This window comes from Meles meles, chromosome 11 (assembly GCF_922984935.1).
Source record: "Meles meles chromosome 11, mMelMel3.1 paternal haplotype, whole genome shotgun sequence".
NCBI lineage: Eukaryota > Metazoa > Chordata > Mammalia > Carnivora > Mustelidae > Meles > Meles meles.
The window spans coordinates 83,145,087-83,170,233 of NC_060076.1; the positions used below are offsets into that span (position 1 = coordinate 83,145,087).

General features: G+C 40.7%; 1 protein-coding gene across 10 annotated transcripts in view; it reads left to right on the plus strand.

The window, feature by feature from the left end:
- Positions 1–25,147, plus strand: part of TRPM6 (transient receptor potential cation channel subfamily M member 6) — a 165,920-nt gene that overhangs the window by 53,589 nt on the left and 87,184 nt on the right. For 7 of the 10 annotated variants that reach the window (XR_006820706.1, XR_006820707.1, XM_046022199.1 and 4 more), the window contains exons 4-9: positions 207–384; positions 3,699–3,912; positions 7,092–7,216; positions 9,864–10,035; positions 15,029–15,197; positions 16,291–16,414. Coding sequence is in view for 8 of the 10 variants with exons in the window: in XM_046022199.1 (XP_045878155.1) it covers positions 207–384; positions 3,699–3,912; positions 7,092–7,216; positions 9,864–10,035; positions 15,029–15,197; positions 16,291–16,414 (982 nt within the window). In the remaining 2 variants the exon portion in view is untranslated. Of the gene's footprint in view, positions 1–206; positions 385–3,698; positions 3,913–7,091; positions 7,217–9,863; positions 10,036–15,028; positions 15,202–16,290; positions 16,415–25,147 lie in introns of those variants that run through there. The other 3 variants (XM_046022200.1, XM_046022209.1, XM_046022201.1) reach the window with 3 other exon arrangements.

Below are 25,147 nucleotides of genomic sequence, written 5' to 3' on the forward strand. Positions count from 1 at the left end.
AGGGAGAGAACCGCTGAGGGTGTTTCAAAACTCAGAAGATAATCTAGTGATACAAATCTAACCTAAATCTTACTGTGCGGTTTTAAAAAATTGTCATATATACCATCTGCATATTACCTTAGGAAAGTGTAGAAACATTACATCTGTTTGCTGTTTCGACGTTGTGTGTTTTCTATTCTGAAACTGGTTTTCATCCCATATTTAAGGTGTTACTGTGGGCGACTGATTGGAGACCATCAGGGGATAGATTATTCCTGGGCCATCTCCGCTGCCAACGGTAATGAAAATGAACAATGGTCTGTTGAAAAGCATACGACAAAAAGCCCTACAGACACATTTGGCACTATTAATTTTCAAGATGGAGAGCACACCCACCACTCCAAGGTTCGCTAATAACTCACATTATTTTGCTTGTTTTTAACAGAGGATGACCTCCCAATGTTTCTGCAAATCTTCTCTCCAAGTGTAGATGATCAGATGACCGATTTTATTGCAAAAATGATCCATGTTATTGACCTCTTCGCAAAAATGACATGACCCTTCTCTTTGCTTTCTGTCTGAGGGACATGGGACCTTTCCCGGGTGTGGTGTGACAAGCTTTTTATTTGACTCATTTTAGCAAGCTTATTCCTTCTCTATGGAGAATGGCTTATAGCTCTTGAGATAGTTGCAAAAGGGCTGTCCTTTTGTTAAGGAGTGGAGAAAAGTCACTGGCAAAGGCATGGTTTTAGCTGAAGTATGGCCACAGCAATCACCAGTACCTTGTGGCTGTTTGTGCCTGCGATGTCCTTGTGATAATTGTCCATAGGCTTTCCAGGCCAGTCTTGCTCCTGTCCCTAATAAGATAATTTTGCATGTAATTTGCATAATGCCTAGGGGTCAGCTATCTCTCGGGTATTTTTTTTCTTGAGTTTATTAATCACCTGCTGCTTTTTCGGGGGGCAGATTTCCCTGGAGAACCTGTAAAGGGGGGTGCTGTCCACCCCAGGAAAGCTTAGAATCAGCTGTACCCTGGAGTGTGACCATCAGTTGGATGGATTTGAAACAACAGTTCTTCAGAATGCAATCATCATCAAGTTTTGTAATACAGTAATCTACACTTCCAGTTTTTAATTCTCTGCATTTAGCTTTGTGTGTTGATGTTCTCTTTAGCTGGTGAGAAAACTGTCCTTATTTTCCTCTGTAATCTCTTTTGGAAGCTGACTCTCACAAAACGCTGTATGTAATTTTCCCCTTAAGTTTTTGTCTTCCTCCTTTTGCTTTTATGTTTACTCATGATCGCCTTCATTTCCTCATTTTTTCATCCACTTGACAAAGATTTATTAGGTGCTCATAGTTTGCTATGCCCCAACGAGCTTATGTTCCATGTACTAACTGCTTACAGTCTAGTGAGGGAAACAGAAGATAAATATACAATTACCCTGGGTAATTGTAGGATGTGTATGGGGGTGCTCTGGATGGGAATATAGGGTTCTTCGAGAAAATGGAAAGTGTAACTCCCAGTTTTCTGAGGCAGAGTGTGTGTGTGTGTGTGTGTGTGTGTGTGTGTGTGTGTGTGTCAAGGAAGCCATTGGGAAGTAGGGACAGCTAAGCTGAGATCAGAAAGGTGAGTGAGGTGTTTGATGTCAGCTGAGTTAGAGGGCTAAGAACATTGTGGGCTTAGGGGCAGGCCAAGGTAGAATATGGTGCATGCAGGAGAACTGAAAATATGGTTCAACGGATCTCCTGATCACTCATAGGCTTTATGCTTAGCATTAGATCCTGAGTACCTGAATGCATTTTACTCGATCTCTCAGAAGAGAAGAAGCTACCTTTTATATGGAAGCCCAGAACTGTACTTCTTGCTCACTTGAGAAGCAGGAAAGCTGCGAGAGCTGGTTATTCATTTCCCACCCCTGCATTGTCCTTCCCAGCTTTATCCCCACCACCTCATTCCACAAATGATTTGAGGAAAATCTATGTCTGAGTTAGTTATAAAGGAGGGGGCGGGGCCAAGAAAGTCATTAACCTTTGGCACCATCTTTGGTTGGCCTTTGGAAGAAAAGACTAGTGCTGATAATTTAGTTAATCAAGGTTGTTTATCTGAAATCTCAAGGAGGAATATCTTCTAGGACTAAAAGGACTTTTAAATGAAAAGCACCTGGGAGAGAGTTGAGCTCAGTGGACACACGTCAGGGCTGTCTCCTCTGCCCTTATTCAGGATCTAGAGCAGCAAAAACCATTTCTCAAAGGTCAACTTGTGTTTTTTCCTACTACTTGAATAGGTAACAAAACCATGGCAACTCATTTTCCTGACTTACAAATTGAATCCTGATTATCCTTAGGTTCTACTATATTCTGTGATGGCTGTACCAACTCAATGTTTAGTCTTAACATTTTAATCAAGGGATTATGTTTTAAGAATTTCCAAGGTAAATAGCCAATTGTTTTAAGTCACTAGTACTTTCTGGAAGATAGGTGATAATTCTGTTTGCCTATGTATGAAGGTCTCTACCTGTGGGTCTTGATGGTATAGTTTCCTAACTGATGGTTTATTGTCCTTATTCCTGTAAATCTGACTTGCTCTTGTTAGCTTGTGCTTGAGGATGGCGCACTCATCTCAGTATGATTTTAAGTCTGTATGTGGCTGTGTCTATTGGAAAAAGAGAGTCAGCTATACACCGTGGTGTTAGGCAAAACACAAAATGATTCTGGTCTTACCTGCTGATTTGGATTTCTCTGATCTTTTCTTTGGGTTGCACTGACTAGTCAAAAATATGACTCTTGTGAAAAGTACTTATTTTGGAAAAAAGACATTTTTCAGAGGGATAGTCCTCTATAAAGGGAATGGTTAGAATTTAAATAGTAAATATACATGCTCCTGGATCATAATTTGACTTAAATTATGGAAATGTATGAAATACTCGAGTATATTAGAAGTCATAGTGATGTGTTTTTGGAATATAGGTGAGGTTCGGTGGGGTGAGGTCCAGAGCAGACCACCAGGAAAGAATTCTTGAGCCCTCTTCGGTGCAAAATGGTGGTTTATTAAAGCACAGCGATAGGACCCTGTGGGCAGAAAGAGCTGAGGCACTGGGGTCCTGAGTGGCTGATTATATATAGATACTTGGGAGTTGGGGTCTTAAAGAAAAGGAAGGTTTCAAATGCAGAAGAGGACCTACAACATAATGGAGGCCTTCCCATTGTCAAGTTAAGGTTGTTTCCCCTCCAGCAATGTATTAGCATGAGATAGTTGGGAGATCCCTGGAAGAATGTCACACACAGCCCACACAGAGGGTGGGGGTCAGGTTGTGCTTTGTGTTTAGCTAGCCGCCTCCTCCCTCATCATAGCATGTATGAAAAACCCCACTTCACCTATTTCTAAAAGCTTTTTTAAAAAATGGGTTTCTTGGAGTAGTGGTTTTTGCCAGTTTGAAGCATTTCTGCCTCATCTCAGACCTTCTAGAGAACATTGGTGGGCCAACCCTGAGAGTCAGAGGAAGCCTTCCTACCGTGACTTGTAATTCCCAGAAGGAACTTACAGGGGGTGTGGGATCCTTTCAAAGTAAATGTTTCCATTATACAAAGATGAACTTTTAAAGAAATCTCAGACACTTCCTTTTAATTTTTGGCCATTTCAGTGGCCCTGCTGTGTGCTCATTGTTACTGGCATGTAGTTTTTCCTATTTTATGTACATGTGTCTGTGCGTATTTTCCAGTATATTAGGACTTCTTATGATACAAAGTTGGATCATCTGTTACATTTAATGTTGAAAGAGTGGAAGATGGAACTGCCAAAGCTGGTGATCTCTGTCCATGGGGGCATCCAGAACTTCAAGATGCCCTCCAAACTTAAAGAGATCTTCAGCCATGGTTTGGTCAAAGCTGCAGAGACGACAGGAGCGTGGATAATAACAGAAGGCATTAATACTGGTAAAGTGCATTCCCTGCTTCGCTTTTAATAAAAAATCCCTCTTTATAACTGAATCTGGTAGTGTGACTCCTAATCTCTGCTCTGCAGAGCTCCCAGGAGACATGGTGACATACGCAAGAAAGACAAAAAGCGTAATGACTAGGAAAGAACCCAGAACAGTCATAGACCTTTCCTGGAATGCATTTTTGCCATTGTTAAAATATGCTATTTTAACACAACTTTGGGTAAACTTCTGGCAAAGAAGATAGTCTTTTCATGAACTTAGACCATGGTGAGGTTTGAAAAGATGCAGAATTCTTCAAGTATGGAGTGTGTGGGCTGGGGTGTCAAGTTCAACAAAAATAAAACTGAGTAAATCTGAAGATCAATTGGCTTTATTAAGCAATTTATGAATTAAGCAGCAACCTATTCAAGTAGAGATGCTCACAGGTTTAAGAAATGGAAAGTTTTTATAGGAAGGGGAGTGGGGCAAGGAAGTTAAGAAAAGGAAGGATTGTTACAAAGAAGGTCATCTTCCTTCAAGGGGAATGGCAGGGAGTCTAATCATGCAGATTACCTCATCTTTGTTGGGTGTGGGAGGAGGCAGGATGGGATGAGGAGAATTCTTGTGGCAGATTACCTCGTTGGTACTGATCAGAAATTTTCCAAATGAAAATTCTAGTTATGACTACATTTCTGCGGGAGTTGGAACTGCAATTAGGTTAGATTAGGTATTAAGCCCAGTTTGATAACTTGGCATACGTGATTCCATTTTGGCCCCATGGTGTCCCTTTTTAAGAACACGGGCTTTATTTTACGTACTGCTTGTGGGTGTGTGTGTGTGTGTTTTAACATTTTAAGTGAGGACCGATTAAGGAATACAAATACAATAGTGTGAAGACTATTAAAATAGTTCATATAAACAAAAGAAATAAGAAATGAGACATACTAGGAGCTTTCTTAAACAACAATCGGGATCTGACCCCATTCAACCACAACTCCTTGGGCCCTGACTGCTCAGGGAGGAACATTGGCAGCAGGATCACCTGGGAGCTGGCTAGGAATCTCAGATACTTCCCAGACCAGCAGGACCAGGATCTGCATGGTGACAACACCCGGGGATGATTCTTAGGCACATTTCAGTTTGAGACGTGTCACTTACCAGCTTCTGCCTGTCCTTGAGCTGCTCCTCAACTGTTGTTGAACATTGTCTGGCATGAATGTTTGACATTTAGTTGGATGCCAGAAGCCTTATGCATAAAGCATTTGGATAGATGCTGTGGATGAAAGATGAGTGAGACACCAGCTCCGGGTTTTGTGATAAGGTGGACTGTGATAAGAATGAGCAACTAAAGCACCATCAGGGCTGACTGGGTCATAGTTGAGGTACAAAGCACGTGTTGGGAATACGAGGAAGAGGAAGACACATCCCAGTTCCTCCGGAGGGCACCCAGGGAGGCATGGAGAAGGATATAGCACTTGCTGTTGGCCTTGAGGGAAGGGTAGGAAGGATCCTCCTAGACAGAGGAGGCAGCTCAAGGCCAGGCACACAGCTGGAGGTGAAGGCACAGGTAGAAAGAGGCGATAAGCCTGCCCGTTGGATGTGCCACGTGGCAGAAGATAGGGACATGGGAGACTGAGCCCGATGGGGTGCCCTGCTGAGGTTTTATTCTCTGTGTAGCAGGGGGCCTCAAAGGAATCTGGACAGGAGAACGGGTAGGAGATGATACAGTCAGACCGGGTTTTAGAGAGTCTCAGTAGACAGTATGTACTAGGCCCACATGTGGGATGCTGAAGTACATCCACCAGCCCCGCCGTGCCGGTAGCCCAGGCCAGACCAAGGGAGTCCGGATCTCTACTGCGGCAGACAGCGGCACAGCGGATGCTGATCCATGCCGGTGCTCCCAATCCCCAATTCTAGAAAATGACTCTGGGAAAAGTGCAAAAAAATAGGGTGGCTTGGAAAATGGCAGAGAGGGGGAAATGATTAGACGCTGTGCATCAGATGAGTGTGGTAGATAGAGCTGGTGTGTGTGTGTGGGTGTGTGTCTGTGCTAATGACACATACAGGACCCGCACTGTAGATCACAAGGGTCAGTGGCACAGCGCAGGGTTGTCATTAAAAGGCAGATGGAGCCCATCTCGAAGCCACATACGGCATGATTCTAACTATGACGTCCTGGAAAAGGCAATACTGGAGACAGTGAAAAGATCCAGTGGTTGCCAGGGCTGGTGGCAGGAGGATGAATCAGCGGAACGCAGAGGACTTTTAGGGCTGTGAATCTGTTCTGTTTGATTGACAGCGACGGGTATAGATCATTATGTATTTGTTCAAACCTGTGGAATAAACTGTGGTCTTTGGGTGATGATGATGTGTCAGTGTGGGTTCATCAGCTGTAACAAATGTACCATGCTGGAGGCGGTGGTGTATAGATTAGGGGTACAAGGGAAGTCTGTACTACTGGCTCCGTTTTATGTGAGCCTGAGCCTAAAATTGTTTTAGAAATAATGTCTGTTTAAAAAAGAAAAGTCAAATATCCTGGATTGGATCCAAGCTCTACAAATTACCAGCTCTATAATGTTGGGCAAATTATTTAACTTCTTTATGACTCAATTCTCGCCTATAAAATAGATTAAAGTTTCTACTTAAAGTGTAAATACCTGTGAAACACCAAAAAAAAAAAAAAGCACCTGGTGCATTGTAAGTGTTTGATCAATGCTGGCTATTATTATTATTGTTGCTTTTAATTCCAGAAGGTCAAATATGAATGCATTAGTTCTGAAATATTTATGTCTATAAAACTATTAACTTAATTTGCTTCCATGAGGCAAGGGCCATATCTGCAGGATGTATTGCTGGGACAGTTGAGAAGGTTAGAGGGAAAAAAAATATTTAGAACATTCATGTTGGCGTCACAGGACTTTCCAGTCAGTCAAAAATAGGGGCAGGACTGAGGTTGTAAGCAAAAATTGCCCAAAGGGAGAGGTGAATTGTTTAGGTAAAGAGGTGAGTGATAGGAGAAAGAGGTGTTAAAAGAGAGTACAGGAAGCCAGGATATCAGAAATTCATTCCACTGCCCCAGCAACTTTCCCTAAGAATGGTCCTTTGCATATACCCATGCCCATTTATCTCTTTCCAGCAGTCACACCAGTGTTTTGCATGATTTGCATGTTAAAGTTTGATCTCTGTTGTTCACAGGTGTGTCCAAACATGTTGGGGATGCCCTGAAAGCCCATTCCTTCCAGTCCTTGAGAAAAATCTGGACAGTTGGAATCCCTCCTTGGGGCGTCATTGAGAACCAGAGAGATCTTATTGGAAAAGATGTAAGTGGGCATCCCGTTCACAACCAAAGCAACGAATGTGTATCTAACTGCCAGCTCAGCGCTATACCTGGGTTTCTAAAAGGCATCTCGCATGTAGTATACCCCAAACCAACTTTTGTCTTCGTACTCGCCCTATCTTAGATAATGATGATGTTATCCTTGCAGTTGTTCAAGCCAAAAACCTCGGACTAATCCTGGAATGATCTCTGTCTCAATACCTCAAACCTAAACCATCAGTAAATTATCTCAGCTTCACTTTAAATATAAAAATATATCTGGAATCTGACCTCTTTTCATTACCCCCACTGTTACCGAGCAGGTTCAAACCACCATTATCTGTCCCCTGGATGATTGTAGTAATAGGCCTTCCTTTCTCTTGTCCTTGTCACTTCTTGTTATCTAATCTCAGCACAGCAGTCAAAATGATTCTTCTAAAATATACCTCAGATCGTGCTATTCCCCTATGAAAAACCCTTCAATGGCTCCTGTCTTGCTGAGAGTCAGTCGAGTTTCTTGTAGTGGTGTGTGTCTGGTAAAACAAGGACCATTCATGAACTGACCCTTCTCTTTCCTTATCATGTACTACTCTCTGATTTATTCATTCCTGTGTATCGATTCTTTGATCCCGTTTTTTTTTAATAAGAACAGAATTGTCTGTGTATAAGAATAGTGTATATTTTTGATGAAAATATTAGGTATTACCAAAGGTATGAAGAGGAAAGATAACCACTATTAATATCTTGGTGTGTAGAATTTTTTCTACATATGTGTATGTATGTATAATAAAAAAATTATATAAAAAAGTAGTAACAGAAACCCACTAATGTAAATCTGTTTTTTATCTTTATTTGTTTTTGTGAATTGTTCTTTGGATTAACTATTTAACAGTTACTTCTCTATGTCAATTAGCATAGACATGTGTATGGTTTAGCTTTCATTTTGGAGAATTTCACACACATTAAGGAGTAGAGAAATTAAAATAATGAAATCCTATGTACCCATCTCCCAGCTTCAGCAATTATGAGATAAGAGCTACTTTTGTCTCATCTCTCCCTTTATCCGTTCCCCACCTCTCCACTCCAATATTTTGAAGCAAATTCCAGACATCACATAATGTCTTTGGTAAATATTTTAACCAGTATTTCTAATTTAGCAATTAATTTACCAATACTTTGCTATTTCTAAATACCAATAAGTAGATATTTCTGAAATGTATGGACAATTAAATATAACCTCATTGCCATTTTCATACCTAAAAAATTAAAAATTAATTCCTAAATATCAACAAATAGTAGTCTACTTTCAGTGTTCTGATTGTGTTTAATTCCTTTTTTAAAAAAAGATTTATTTATTTGAGGAAGTGAGAGATGGAGAAAGAGAGGGAGTACAAGTAGGGAGGAGGGGCAGAGAGAGAAGCAGAGTCCGTGCTGAGCAGGGAGCCCAACACCTGGCTTGATCCCAAGACCTGAGCTGAAGGCAGATGTTTAACCAACTGAGCCACCCACGTGCCCTAGTTGTTTCATTTCATTATCCAGAAAAGTTTCCTGTGTTGTGATGGGTTGAGACCTCTCTTGAGTCACTTTCAGTCTTTTTTTAATTGTTGTTAGAGAAGGAAGGGAAGAGGAGCTGAGGAGAGAGGGAATCCTAAGCAGGCTCCATACCTAGCATGAAGCCCGATGCAGGGCTGATCTCATGACCCTGAGATCATGATCTGAGCTGAAACCAAGAGTTGGATTTCAGCTGGGTGAGCCACCCAGGTACCCTGCAGTCATTTTTAACCTATGGATTGTCCCTCCTTTTCTCTCTCTCTCTGGTTTTTTTTTTTTTTTTTTTTTTTTTTTTGGTGCAGTTTATTTGTTAAAGAACTAGGTCATTTTTCCTGAAGAATTTCCCATAGTTTGCATTTTACAAATTTAGCCTGTTATAGTAGGGTTTAATATATTTCTCTGTCTCTTGTTTTTCCTGTAAATTGGTAGTTTGGTCCAGAGGTATGATCAAATACAAGTTATTTTTTGCGAGTTTATGCCATAAGAGATGGGTCCTTTCCTTGTAATTTATGATTGTCTTTCCTTTTATGATGTCCTTGCGTAGATTCATGATCTCAACTGAGTTGCAAATGCTGATATTTAATTATAGTGTTCTTTATTTATTAACTAAACACTCTGTAAAGAGAAACATTTTCTCATCAATGATTTGTTTTACCTTGTGGTGCAGTTGTATGGGAAAAGGCAGAATGCTTGATTCTTTCTCTTTATCTTCCAGTTTTCAAAGCAGTGATTATCTATGAATATCTATTATCTATCATCCTTCAAGGTGAACAGTGAGATTTTTTTGGCTCATGAATTGAAACATCCCAAATATTAAATATGTTTCAATTCATGTGTTCTAGTTATAACTCTTAATTATGCTCGAACTGTCCCATTTTGGCCAATGGAAACTTTTCAAGTTGTCTCCTGAGTCCTCTTAACACAATTCTAGTTGTTTTTCATGGCTTCCTTGTGTTTTAGTATAAAAAAAAGTTTCAGGCTAATGGTGCATATTTTTTTGCTCCTTGAGAATGGCTGGTTGCTTTTATTGGGAAATTATATTCTGGGGTCAGAGTCAAGGTCCTTCTCTGACCTTCCCTCATATCTTCACTCTCTTCCAGGTAGTGTGCCTGTACCAGACTCTGGGCAACCCCCTCAGCAAGCTCACCACACTCAACAGCATGCATTCCCACTTCATCTTGTCCGATGACGGGACTGTGGGCAAGTATGGAAATGAGATGAAGCTCAGGAGGAACCTGGAAAAGTACCTGTCTCTGCAGAAAATACACAGTCGTGAGTACCACGGAGGCTCAGCCACCAGGGCCTGGCTTGGGGGTACTATGGAGAAAGGCATTCCTTTGTCATCCATACAGAGTAGAGAGGTCCAAGCTGCTCCCTGCCTTAAATTAACATACGTGAACCCACAGCCAGAAGAAAGCAGGAATGTGGAATTGTGGGTGAGAGGAGAGAGAAGACGAAGTTTTGGGGGACAGCATAGTCAGGAGAGGTTTTCTGGAATAGTGGAGACTTTAGCGTAGCCTCCAGCTGTCCATAGGGCAAGATGGGTGGAGGATGTTTGTGTGTGTGGTGGTGGAGGTGTTGACACCAGAATGGGGATGACTGAAGAGCAGGAAGGAGACTGGCCTGGGAAGAGTGGGGGAATGAGCCTGACCATCAGGGAAGATGGCGTTTCATATATGGTGGCATGCCCCAGATAGGAAAGCATTAAAACCAGACAGGGCTTTTAGAAATAGGACCTTTGAAGGTTTCAGTGTTGTGTGCTGCTTCCATGATGCTTCGAGATGGCTATTTTGGTTGTGTTAAAAAAACAAAATTCAGGTGAGTAAATTGAAAGATCTTACTAGCCTTCTTCAGTGATTCATCAGTTGGGCCGCGTCCCATCTGGCAGGTGGAAAGGAAGTCCAACGAGCAGGACAGAGTGGAAGACTTTTATAGGCAGAAGGAGGTGTGGCAAGGGAGTTCTTCTAACAAGGAGTGGATTGTTTTGGGCAAGGTCACCTTCCTTTGGGGGAAGGTGGGGTGGGCGTGGGGGTCCTACCGGCAGATGACCTCACTAATGCCAACCTGATAATTCCAGACAGACTGGTTAAAGGTTACATTCCTGGGAGAGGTTACAACTGCAGTTAAGTTGAGTATTATGTCTTGGTTTGCTGATGTGGAGCTTAGCACAAGTGACTCTATTTTGGACCTATTGTCTCAAATTTTTTTTAAAGTAGTATCTGTAGGAGGGAGAAGGGGGGAGGGGGCCGGAATCAGCAAACATCTTTGGGTGGAGAGGTGGAAAGTTAGGTGCTGCCTGAGAAATGGAGACTTTTTGTCCAAGGCAGCAGAAAGTGGGCCTCTGCCTCTTTCCATGAGTTAAATCTTCCACAAAATCTCCCCACTGCTGGGGCAGAAGACCAGCGAGCCAAGGCCCTAGGGAGGCTCAAGTCCTCTTTGGTCTTGGACTTTGGCCTTAGATTTTGGCCTTGATTTAACCTTGATCTTCTAAAGCAGCAGAATGTAGGAGGTCAGATAGATCAAAGCTGTGTCATCTACTGTCTGTGATCTTGGCCAAGGGAGTTAACATCTGTTAAACAGTGCTCTTAATGTAAAAGGGAGGGAACTGTCTACTTTTTGTTGTGAGAATTAACTGAGATAATGTATGCTTGCTGTTCCTGCAATAGTGTTGGGTGCATAGTTCACCCTCAATAAATGGCTGTTTCTTTCTTTCCTTTTATCCTGCTTTGATATAGGTGTAATCTTGTTTGCCATGGGGGTGGTGGGGGGGGGAGTGTGGGAGGGACCTTGGGAACTGTTGCCAGTCACTTATAGCTTAGTGTTAATGAAGGCTGGAGGCTCATTTAGATAAGGAAAGGGGAGAGGGAATCAGGCACGTGGTCCTCTGTGGCATGGGTGTGGGTCGGGGGAAAGGAGAGCCACAGAGCAGAGAAGAGGAGGTGGGAGACTGGCCTGGTCTCTGCAGGAGGGCTCCCTCAGGGTCTGAACTCTCAATTACCTGAAATGTCCTGTTGCCTCTGTTGACCCATGCCCACCACCGAAATTGCTTAGGGGTTTCGTACAGTGTCATGTGTGCCCCCAGAGAGCAAAGTCTTGTCTTTCTTATTCCCTGCTGATTCTCCATTTGTGCATACAACCTCAAGCTCCCACCTAGCATCAAGTAACATTTCTACTTGCAAAGATTTTAAACTTGGGACTTATTTGGAGAGTTTCACTGTGTGTGTAAAAGAATGCGTAGTCCATTCCAGTGGATTGGTAACAATTATTATTCTAAGGAGAACCGATAGGAAGGAGCAAAAACAGTTAAGACACCTACATGCACACACATAGGAAAGGAAGAAAGGAAGGTGAGAGAAGAAGAAGGAGGAGGAGAAGAGAAGAAGAAGAAAGGAAAGAAAGAAAAGAGCCCCCAACAGACCCCAAATTCTTATATATCAAAGCTGGTCTTTGTGCCCATCATGCTCACTAGGGAGGCTTTCTACCATATTTGTATTGCTTAAAGAGGATTTATTTGGATGGAAAAGATTTAAATATTTTGTTGATTTCTTTCATTTCTTTTCAGCTGGACTTCTTGGAGTCCCTGGAAAACCCTTGGCACTGGCCAAGAGTACTTACAAAAAAAAAAAAAAAACCCCAAACCCTGACATCATAAAGTTGCTGTAGGAATTCCTGGGTTTAGCTATTTGAAATGTGGCCATTTCCTAAGCCCCTGTTCCTAAGTCCATGTTCCTAAGCCCCTGAGGATAGAAAGCATAGAATCAGATGCTTCTGTGTCTCTTCACAGTCCAGCCAGTCTCCCCCGTCAGTGGGGGAGAGTGCTTTCCTGGGATGTCCATCCTAGGAGCTTTTAATCTGGAGGCATGATATCATATTCCTGCCTAATCCTGGGATCCAAGGGTAGAGGGAGCTCTCTAATAAGATCTTTCAGCAAGAACATGACATTTTTTTTCTTTTTTAAACAAATTTAATTAGTAGCATCGGTAAGATCCTTCTTGTAGAAAACAATCACAAATATTTTTAGTTTTGTGGGAATTAGTTATCGCTTCTAGAAAGACATACCTAATAGAAATTTAATTCCTTCTTTACCCTCATTCTTTTGTGATGATAAAGTGCTGTATACTCTCATATTCAGGTAAAGCAAAGATAGCTATAGTAGAAGGAAGGGCTTTCAATAATTTCACAAAACCTAACCATTGTCAACTTTTTCATATATATGCTTTCAGAAATTTTCTACACGCCCACAAAGCAATATTTTTTTAAATGAACGGTAGGTTTGTATAATATCCATGCTTCCTTTTGTAGTCTTCCCCTCCCCATGGATGCATTTCCACATCAGCAAGCGTAGTTTAAAACATTTTTAATGGCTCTGTAGTATTTCATTATATAGAGTATAAGATATTCTCTTACAAAAGTTTTTTCTATCCATGTCAATAATTTATGATTAATAGAATATTTATTTGAATTTTCTTCTAGTACTTTTATGTGTTAAGTATCATTTTCTTCATCTCATATAGCTTTTATAAGACGATATTATTAGTGGAATCCCGTGACTATCAATTGGTATATCTTAGACTCACTTTTTAGGGGCAGGGAGAAAATAAAGAGGTAGAAGTATATGGAAGAGGAAAAGAAGTAGAATATCAGAGCAATTAAACAGACCGAATTCCACGTCTGGATACCTGCTAAGGCACCTCCCTCACCCCCAGCTCCCACCCCCGCCAGACATTTGTGGAGTCCAGGACAGGGTACACAGGAAAGCCCACATACTATATGTTAGAATATTTAAAAGCTTTAAATCAAGCTAACAAACCATATAGTGTTTTATCCTTTTACATTTGTCCATAGAGCTGGAAGGCCAGGTTTGAGTTCAGCATCTTGGAAATCTGGGAGTCTGAGCCAGAGCCAGGACTGTCTCCCCAGCCTACATACAGCCTGCTCTCTGCTTCTCTTTCTGCCCTTGGCTCCATTCCTCTGTGCTAAGGGCTTCTTCACACACGTGCTCACCTGTGCACCCCAGCCTATGTGTCCAAGCTCTCCCCACCTCTCCTTTATGCCCCAGAGTCATGGGCAAGTATGTCCTGCGGGAGGACGTATCTGGAGCAGAGGCTCTGGCAGCCCCTAGAAGCGGGAATTTTGGGATCTAGGGCACTCTGGTAAATAGGGAAGAGGGCATAGGCTTCCCTCAAACGTTGGTCCTGTAGACTCTTTACTGTGAGGGGAGGGGCGTGGCTAGAGGAGGGCCTGTTAAACTTGGGGCCCAGGATTACATCCTCTGATGCCCAGGTGTAAGTGTGATATTGCCTGCTGATTTTTCTGCTTTTGAAAAGTAAAAAATGATTTAAATATATCGATGCATGCACTGTGTAGAAGTTAAATAAGTCTATAGAATAAGTAAGGTCCCTTTTGAATGTTTCTCCAAATCCTTCCCTCCCTTCTCCAGTATTAGTAGTTTGATGTGTACACTTCCAGAGTTTTCTGGTTTTATATATATATACACAATGTGGATATGTATATGTATAAAAATATGTATATTTATATACATATATACACACATGGGTATCTGGATATATAAAAATGTATATATAATAAATGCATATGTACATGTATATATGGATATGTATATATAATAAACACACATTTATACACATATATGTATTGGGCAAGCATACACAGAAATATATATAATGCAAACGTTTATAAATATATACTCATGTATGTGGTTTTAAAAATATAAAAAGGATCATACTATATATTTCATTCTGTAATATTTTTTCGCCCATTATCTTTTTTTTAAAAGAGTTACCCACCCCATCTTGTTCTTAGAATCATACTTAGAAGTTGATTAAATTGGCAAAAGGTTGATCATTTTTGGAGGTGAGTGATAGATGCATTGGGATCCATTATGTCATTCTGTTTTTTTCTTTTTTTAAAGCATGTTTGAAGTTTTCCACAATGAAAAATAGAGATTTCTTGAAGACTACTTTAAAAAAATATTTTTAAACTAGTGAAAACCTTTAGCTACCTTTTTAATGGGGGAAAAGCTTAAAGATGCTCTTACCATTATTTCTGCAACTTTATGGAAAGTGCAATCATCTGGCTTGGTCTTGGTCAGGGAAGCCTGAGTGAGTCAAGGAAGGAAGAGGGTGAGCGTAGGTAGCAGGTATCTGGGGTGACTGAAAGACTTGTGTCCAGGAAAGCAAAATGGATGATTGGCCAGCGTAAGGTTTCTCTGTAACACTTTGGTATTATTGGTCCTCTGAAATAGGTTCAAGACAAGGTGTGCCCGTGGTGGGGCTGGTGGTGGAAGGAGGTCCCAACGTCATCCTCGCCGTGTGGGAGACTGTAAGGGACAAAGATCCTGTGGTGGTGTGCGACGGCACGGGCAGGGCCGCCGATCTCCTGGCCTTCACCCACAAACACCTAGCAGATGAAGGGTGAGTTGTTGGCTCCTCAGCTGTCAAACCACAGTAACTATTTATTCCTCCATTTTAGTTCCCGAAGCTCTGTATTTGGGTGGGCCACATATCCCGGGGGGACAGAGATTAGACTGGAATTAATTTTTCAGTGATTTTTATATGTATGGATTAATGCCCAAATGCTCTCCACTGATACAAGTTGCTGTTTCTTTTGCTGAAGAGTGGCCTGCTTCTCTCAGGGGCTCTTGAACCTTGCCGGGGGGTCGGAGTGGTGGGTGAGGGAGCACTTCCACAGGGGAGCGAGGGAGGGGATGCTCCTGCAGGTGCTCCATAAAGTTGGAAAAGCCCTGCAGTGAGAGAGACCAGTGTGGGCCCCAGATCACCTTTAGGTTCATTTGTCCTTAGTAAGAACAGAGGAACTGGGGAAGTCAGCATCCCGGCATTAAAATATGTTCTTTTTATTAAAGGTTTTAATTCTTTAAAAAAAAAAAAGATTTTATTTATTTATTTATTTGAGAGAGAAAGGGAGAGAGAGAGTGAGAGAGTACGAGCAGGGGTGAAGGAGAAGCAGACTCCCCTCTGAGCAGGGAGCCCCATGGGGGACTTGATCCTGGGACCTTGGGATGAAGACTTGAGCTGAAAGTAGATGCTTAACTGCCTGAGCCACCCAGGTGCCCTAAGGTTTTAATTCTTTAGCCTTTTCAAATGAAAAAAAATTTTTTTCTAGCTATCCCTATATCTAGAGTGGTATTTTCCAATTTCAAAAGTGTGGTCTTTCTCCTGCATAAGTAAATATAATGCCTATGAACTAAAATATTGACCCCACCAATTGACTTAAGTAGACATGGATTAGAACTCTTGTCAGCTCAGGAACCTTGCCCCAGAGTGTGTTCTTTCCAGGATCACGGCAGATCCGTCTGTGCTCGCTTTCAAATTCAGCCTCTGCTGGTACCTTCCTTCCCACTACTTCCTGCCCACTTGCTCCCAGAGCAGAAGTGTCCACAGAAAGCTTCTCAGTCAGAGGGGACCCCCAGGTGCTCTTGCCCTGAAGTTACTGGCTCGTTCCCTTCTCTGCATTGTGCCAAGTCGTGACTTTTTCTCTCTCTCCCAGGGCCCTGCGTCCTCAGGTGAAGGAGGAGATCATCTGTATGATTCAGAACACTTTCAACTTTAGTCATAAACAGTCCAAGCACCTTTTTCAAATTCTAATGGAGTGTATGGTGCACAGGGATTCTGTGAGTATGATGAGTTGATAAACTCAAACGACTTTAAAACTGATAATTTGCATCAATCATAATATCTGTTTCCGCAACTTTTTAAAATAAGGACTTTTAAATTATTTATTTTAAAAAATTATTTTTATTAACATATAATGTATTATTTGCCCCAGGGGTACAGGTCTGTAGATCATCAGGTTTACACAATTCACAGCACTCACCATAGCACATACCCTCCCCAATGTCCATAACTCCCTTCACCCTCCCCCCCAGCAACCCTCAGTTTGTTTTCTGAGATTAAGAGTCTCTTATGGTTTGTCTCCCTCCCGATCCCATCTTGTTTCATTTTTCCCTTCCCTACCCCCAACAACCCCCCACCCTGCCTCTCAAATTCCTCATATGAGGGAGATCATATGATAATTGTCTTTCTCTGATTGACTTATTTCACTCAGCATGATACCCTCTGGTTCCATCCACATCTTTGCAAATGGCAAGATTTCATTTCTTTTGATGGCTGCATAGTATTCCATTGTGTGTGTGTGTGTGTGTGTGTGTGTGTGTGTGTGTGTGTGTGTGTATCTATCTATCTGTAGATAGATAGATACCTACATACATACATACACACTACATCTTCTCTATCCATTCATCTGTTGATGGACATCTAGATTCCTTCCATAGTTTGGCTGTTGTGGACATTGCTACTATAAACATTCGGGTACACATGCCCCTTTGGATCACTACATTTGTATCTTTAGGGTAAATACCCAGTAGTGGGGTTGCTGGGTCGTAGGGTAGCATTATTTTCTACTTTTTTGAGGAACCTCCATACTGTTTTCCAGAGTGGTTGCACCAGCTTGCATTCCCACCAACAGTGTAGGAGGGTTCCCCTTTCTCCGCATCCTCGCCAGCATCTGTCATTTCCTGACTTGTTAATTTTAGCCATTCTGACTGGTGTGAGGTGGTATCTCATTGTAGTTTTGATTTGTATTTCCCTGATGCCGAGTGATGTGGAGCACTTTTTCATGTGTGTTCTGGCCATCTGGATGTCTTCTTTGCAGAAATGTCTCTTCATGTCCTCTGCCCATATCTTGATTGGATTATTTGTACTTTGGGTGTTGAGCTTGATAAGTTCTTTATAGATTGTGGATACTAGCCCTTTATCTGATATGTCATTTACAACATCTTCTCCCATTCTTTCAGTTGTCTTTCAGTTTTGTTGACAGTTTCCTTTGCTGTGCAAAAGCTTTCAATCTTGATGAAGTCCCAATAGTTCATTTTTGCCCTTCCCTTGCCTTTGGTGATGTTTCAAGGAAGAAGTTGCTGTAGCTGAGGTCGAAGAGGTTGCTGCCTGTGTTCTTCTCAAGGATTTTGATGGATTCCTGTCTTATATTGAGGTCTTTCATCCATTTGAGTCTATTTTTGTGTGTGGTGTAATGGAAATGGTCCAGTTTCATTTTTCTGCATGTGGCTGTCCAATTTTCCCAGCACCATTTGTTGAAGAGGCTGTCTTTTTTCCATTGGACATTCTTTCCTGCTTTGTCAAAGATCAGTTGACCATAGAGTTGAGGGTCTGTTTCTGGGCTCTCTGTTCTGTTCCATTGATCTATGTGTCTGTTTTTGTGCCAGTACCATACTGTCTTGGTGATGACTGCTTTGTAATAGAGCTTGAAGTCTGGAGTTGTGATGCCACCAACTTTGGCTTTCTTTTTCAACATTCCTCTTGCTATTTGGGTTCTTTTCTGGTTCCATAAAAGTTTTAGGATTATTTGTTCCATTTCTTTGAAAAAAATTGATGGTATTTTGATAGGGATTACATTAAACATGTAGATTGCTTTAGGTAGCATAGACATTTTCACAGTATTTGTTCTTGTAATCCATGAGCATGGAATGTTTCTCCATTTCTTCGTGTCTTCCTCAATTTCTTTCATGAGTACTTTATAATTTTCTGAGTACAGATTCTTTGCCTCTTTGGTTAGGTTTATTCTTATGTATCCTATGGCTTTGGGTGCAATTGTAAATGGGATTGACTCCTTAATTTCTCTTTCTTCTGTCTTGCTGTGGGTGTATAGAAATGTAACTGATTTCTGTGCATTGATTTTATATCCTGACACTACTGAATTCCTGTCTGAGTTCTAAAAGTTTTGGAGTGGAGTCTTTCGGTTTTCCACATAAAGTACCATATCGTCTGCAAAGAGTGAGAGTTTGACTTCGTCTTTGCTGATTTGGGTGCTTTTTATATCTTTTTGTTGTCTGATTGCTGAGGCTAGGATTTCTAGTACTATGTTGAATAGCAGTGGTGATAGTGGACATCTCTGCCATGTTTCTGACCTTGGGGGAAAGCTCTCAGTATTTCCCCATTGAGAATGTTATTTGCTGTGGGTTTTTTCATAGATGGCTTTGATGGTATTGAGGTATGTACCCTCTATCCCTACAGTATGAAGAATTTTGATCAAGAAAGGATGCTATACTTTGTCAAATGCTTTTTCAGCATCTATTGAGAGTATCATATGGTTTTATGTTTTTGTTTTTTAAAGATTTTATTTATTCATTTAACAGAGAGGGAGAGTCGAAGCAGGGAGAACAGCAGGCAGAGTGGGAGGGAGAAGCAGGCTCCCTGCTGAGCCAGGAGCTGGATGTGGAACTCGATCCCGGGACCCTGGGATCATGACTTGAGCCACCTAGGCGTCCTGAGAGTATCATATGGTTCTTGTTCTTTCTTTTATTAATGTATTGTATCACATTGATTGATTTGTGGATGTTGAACCAACCTTGCAGCCCAGGAATAAATCCCACTTGGTTGTGGTGAATAAGCCTTTAAATGTACTGTTGGATCCTATTGGCTAGTATTTTCGTGAGAATTTTTGCATCCATGTTCATCAAGGATATTGGTCTGTAATTCTCCTTTTTAAATTCTCCTTTTTAAGCCCAGTCTGGTTTTGGGATCAAGGTAATGCTGCCCTCATAAAATGAGTATGGAAGTTTTCCTTCCATTTCTTTTTTTGGAACAGTTTCAGGAGAATAGGTATTCTTCTTTAAATGTTTGGTAGAATTCCCCTGGGGAGCCATCTGGCCCTAGTCTCTTGTTTGTTGGGAGATTTTTGATGACTGCTTCATTCTCCTTACTGGTTATGGGTCTGTTCAGGTTTTCTATTTCTTCCTGGTTCAGTTTTGATAGTTTATATGTCTCTAGGAATGCATCCATTTCTTCCAGATTGTCAAATTTGCTGGCATAAGAACATAATATGTTCTTATAATTGTTTGTATTCTTTGGTGTTTGTTGTGATTTCTCCTCTTCCATGCATGATTTTATTGATTTGGGTCCTTCCTCTTTTCTTTTTGATAAGTCTGGCCAGGGGTTTATCAATCTTATTAATTCTTTCAAAGAACCAGCTCCTAGTTTTGTTGATTTGTTCTACTGTTTTTTTTTTTTTGGTTTCTATTTCATTGATTTCTGCTCTGATCTTTATGATTTCTCTTCTCCTGCTGAGTTTAGGCTTTCTTTGCTTTTCTTTTTCCAGCTCTTTTAGGTGTAGGGTTAGGTTGTGTACTTGAGACCGTTCTTGTTTATTGAGAAAGGCTTGTATCACTATATACTTTTCTCTCAAGAGCACCTTTGCTGTGTTGCAAAGATTTTGAACAGTTGTGTTTTCATTTTCATTTGTTCCCTTGAATTTTTTCAATCCTTCTTTAATTTCCTGGTTGACCCATCCATTCCTTAGTAGGATGCTCTTTAGTTTCTTTAGTTCTTTCCAACTTTCCTCTTGTGATTGAGTTCTAGCTTCAGAGCATTGTGGTCTGAAAATATGCAGGGAATGATCCCAATCTTTTGGTACCAGTTGACACCTGATTTGTGATCCAGGATACATTCTGAAGAATGTTCTGTGTGAGAAGATGTGTATCTCTTGCTTTGGAATGGAATGTTCTGAATATATCTGTGATGTCCATCTGGTCCAGTGTGTCATTTAAGGCCTTTATTCCTTGCTAATCTTTTGCTTAGATGATCTGTCCAATTCAGTGAGGGGGGGTGTTAAAGACCTCTACTATTATTGTATTATTGTCAGTGTGTTTCTTTGATTTTGTTATTAATTGGTTTATATAATTGGCTGTTCCCTTGTTAGGGACATAGATATTTAAAATGTTAGATCTTGTTGACAGACCCTTTAAGTATGATAAAGTGTCCTTCCTCATCTCTTATTATAGTCTTTGGCATAAAATCTAATTTATATGATATAAGAATTGCCACCCCAACCTTCTTTTGATCTCCATTTACATGGTAAATAGTTTTCCACCCCTCACTTTAAATCTGGAGGTGTCTTTGCATCTAAAATGAGTTTCTTGTAGATAGCATATTGATGGGTTTCGTTTTTTTATCCATTCTGATATCCTGTGTCTTTTGATTGGGGCATTTACATTCAGGGTAACTATTGAAAGATATGAATTTAGTGCCATTGTATTGCCTATAAGCTGATGGTTACTGTATATTGTTTCTATTCCTCTCTGGTATGTTACTTTTAGGCTCTGTTTCTGCTTAGAGGACCCCTTTCAATATTTCCTGTAGGGCTGGTTTGGTGATTGCAAATTCTTTTAGTTTTTGTTTGTCTTGGAAGATTTTTATCTCTTCTTCTATTTTCAATGATAGCCTAGCTGGATATAGTCGTCTTGGCTGCATATTTTTCTCGTTTAGTGCCCTGAATATATCATGCCAGTCCTCAGTCCTTTCTGCCCTGCCAAGTCTCTGTGGATAAGTCTGCTGTCAGTCTACTATTTGTACCATTGTATGTTACAGACTTCTTATCCCAAGCTGCTTTCAAGATTTTCTCTTTGTCACTAAGATATGTAAGTTTTACTATTATATGATGGGGTATGAATGTATTTTTATTGATTTTTGAGGGTGGTTCTCTGTGATTCCTGGATGTTGATACTTGTCCCCTTTGTCATATTAGGATAATTCTCTATTATAATTTGCTTCAATATACCTTCTGCCCCTCTCTCTCTTCTTCTAGGTTCCCAAGTATTCTAATATTGTTTCGTCTTATGGTATCACTTATCTCTCACATTCTCCGCTCATGGTCCAGTAGTTGTTTGTCTCTCTTTTGCTCAGCTTCTTTATTCTCCATCATTTGTTCTTCTATATCAGTAATTCTCTCTTCTGCCTCATTTATCGTAGCAGTAAGAGCTTCCATTTTTGATTGCACCTCATTAATAGCTTTTTAAAATTTCAACTTGGTTAGATTTTAATTCTTTTATTTCTCCAGAAAGGGATTTTATTTCTCCAGAAAGAGATTCTCTAATATCTTCCATGCCTTTTTTTGAGCCCAGTAGCACCTTGATAATCATCATTCTGAACTATAGTTCTAACATTACCAATGTTCGTATTGATTAGGTCCCTAGCCATTGGTACTCCCTCTTGGTTTTTTTTTTTTTTTTTTTTTTTTTGGTGGTGAGTTTTTCTGCCTTGTCATTTTATCCAGATAAGAATACATGAATGAGAGAGTGAAATACTAAAAGGTTTGCAAAGACCCCAGGAAAATATACACTAACCAAATTAGAAGAGACCTGAAACTGGGGGGAGATAAAAGGGGAAAAATAAACACACACACACACACATATATATATATATATATATATGTTAGATTGGTGAATATATGTATTCTGGTCTCTTAGAAGAAACTACCTCCCAAAATTTTAAAGAAAGAAAAAAATGTATATGTATGCAAAAATAAGAGTTAACACAATGAAGGGGTAGAATATGATTGTAAAGATGAAAATTTAAAAAGATTCTAAAAAAGGAATTGCTGTAAGTTAGTTGGAAAAAGAAGAAAAAAAAAGAGAATTTGATCAGTCTGGAGCTAGATTTAGGGTATATTTTGATCTGTTAGAAGAAATTGTATCCCAACATTTTAAAGAAAAAGAACTTATACAAAAATTAAGGTTAAATACAATGAAGGGATAAAATATGACTATAACAATTAAAATTTTAAAAGATGTTTTTTAAAAGGTATTGATAATTGTTAAAAAGAACATTAAAAGAGGAAAGAAGAAAAGTTAAAAAAATAGAATAAGAAAAAAAATTTTTTTTTAAATTTAACTTAGCAGGACTAAAAGATCATCATAAGAAAAAGTCATGAATTCTGTGTGTTGCTTTCCCCTAGCTCTGGATTTCCACAGTTCTCATTGATAGGTGAACTTGGTCTTGGCTGGATGTTCTTGCTGATCTTCTGGGGGCGGGGCCTATTGCAATGATTTTCAGATGTCTTTGCCTGAGGTGGAATTGCACCACCCTTGCCAGGGGCCAGGCACAGTAATCTGCTTGGGTTTAGTCTCGGGAGATTTTGTTCCCTGAATGCTTTCTGTAGAGCTTTGGAGGATGGGAATGAAGAGGGCAACCTCCCAGTCTCTGGCCTGGGGGAGCCAAGTGGTCAGGCCCCCCTCCTCAGTGCAGTCTCAGAGAAAAGCAGTCACTCCCTTCCATCTCCCTGGTCTCTGGCCATGCTCTATGCTCACCCAGCCTGTGACCGAGCATTTCTATCTCTGGCGCACGGCCCTGTTTGGAGTCTCCAAACCCAGCAGATTCCTGCCACATGCTTGCATGCCACTTCTCCTGGGGGAGGAAGGAGGGGGGTCTCTTCGGATCTGCCACTTGTGGGGTCCCTGCTCAAAGAGCAGTGGCCGGGCTGTGCCTCGGATCACGGTTTAAGGTAACCCGAGCTGAGAACCCACTCCTTGACTCCGTCTCTGTAGCCGGCTTCCCCCTTGCAATACCTGGGAGCTCTGCCAAACTCAGACACCCCTGGTCTTTCTGTGACCCCGTGGGTCCTGAGACCACACTGTCCCCATGAGGGCTCCCCTCATGCTTAGCCACTGAAGCAACATCCCTCGGTGGAGTGGACTTCTAAAAGTTCTGATTTTGTGCTCCACTGCTCCACTGCTTTCCAGGAGCCAGCCATCTGCCCACGGTTTATCCTCCTGTCACTGCACATTTACTTCTCCGCATGTCCTACCTTCTAGAAAGTGGTAGATTTTCTGTTCCTAGAATTGCTGCTCCTCTCTTCTATCTCCTGTTGAGTTTGTAGGTGTTCTGGATGGTTTGATAACTATCTAGCTGAACTCCTGGGACCTAATGCTATTTCAGTCTCCTACTCCTCCACCATCTTGCTTCCTCCTAAAAATTGTTTTTTTTTTTTAAAAAAAAAGATTTATTTTATAGTTTCAAGTAATCTCTATACCAATGTGGGACTTGAACTCATGACCTCGAGATCAAGAGTCTTGAGGTCAAGATCAATGCTCTTCCACCTGAGCCAGCCAGGTGCCCCCAAAATAAGGAGTTTTTAATTTTGATTTGATTATATATAACTCTGTAGAAGTTTGACCCTTAGTTGAGTAAACTTGGCTTTTTATTCCCTCCTGTGACCACCTCCCCAAAATCCTTCAAATTTCAGACTGCAGTTAGGAAAACAACAACAACAACAAAACTCAAGGTACCAATATTATAGAAAAATGGCCTTATTTAGTGATGATCACACCTAAATATTGTCAGAGGGTAAAAGAACAGCTCCATGTGAAGTCCTGTCTGCTGGCTTAGATGAGTGCATCAGAACACCCAAGTACAGCCTACAGGAGATCTTTGGGGATGCAATGAACAATGGGAAGTCTGAGATGATACTCTGGGATAGAAAATGGAGGCTGCAAACTAGGGGCTGTCAACATAATGTAGATTCAGGAAAAGATTTTAGGTTTTTAGGGTACTTCGATCAAAGTTTTGATCAACGACTTGGATGAGATGAAGCTAACAATTCTAGTAAATATGCCAATATGTCATGATTCATAGTGATCTTTCCAGATTTCAAAGGCTAGACCACATCATTCAATATTTTGGTAATACTTAACAACTTGGCCTCAAAAAAAAAAAAATGAGCACAAAAATAAACAAATGGACCAGTTCGGGCTAGAGAAAGCATGGTTAAACATAGTGATAAACACTTAGCTTCAGTTGACCCAATAACAACAAAAATAACAGCGGTCTACAGTTAACAAATTTTTTCAGATATATTTTTTTTCACCTTGAAGTGGCCCCATGAGTGAGTTCAGTATGGCAGTAATTGTTTATTCCAGTTTCAGAGATGCCAAAGCTGCAACCTAGAGAATTTAAGTGATTTGCCCCAAGTCATGAAGTTACAGAATGGTTGAACAGATACATGGGCTAAGAGTTGAAATCCTGTATATGGTCTACTACATTTGATACTTCCCACAGAAATCAATAAGAAATGGATATCTTAAAGAGATCACCCTTATATTTGTGTCTTCCCATCATAAAGAGAGTAATGAAGGGTGTAATGATCAAGAGGGGACTAGAGTAGGTGCTGAATGGTTTGCACATCTAAGGAATTAGGTCCTCAGCTCCTGCATAATTGAGAATTGATTTTATTCATGCATATAGAGGGGTGGTTAGTTGGAGTTCCACAATACCCGAATTGTGGAAGCATAGTTTTTCTACCTTTATGGGACCTTGGAGACTATTTAGTGGGTTCTTCGCACCTTGTGGATAAGAAATCTGAGATTAAGTGGCCTTAAGATGTTTCCCTCAGACTGGCTAGTTAGTGGTGTATCTGGGCTTGCCAGACATGGCTCTTTGTGTTGAATACTTCCCTTTACTATATAAAATGTATTTTTACTTAGATACATTTATTAACATTCATCAACAACAGGCAAACTTTTTTTCTTTTTATTTATTTATTTGAGGAAAAGGGAGGA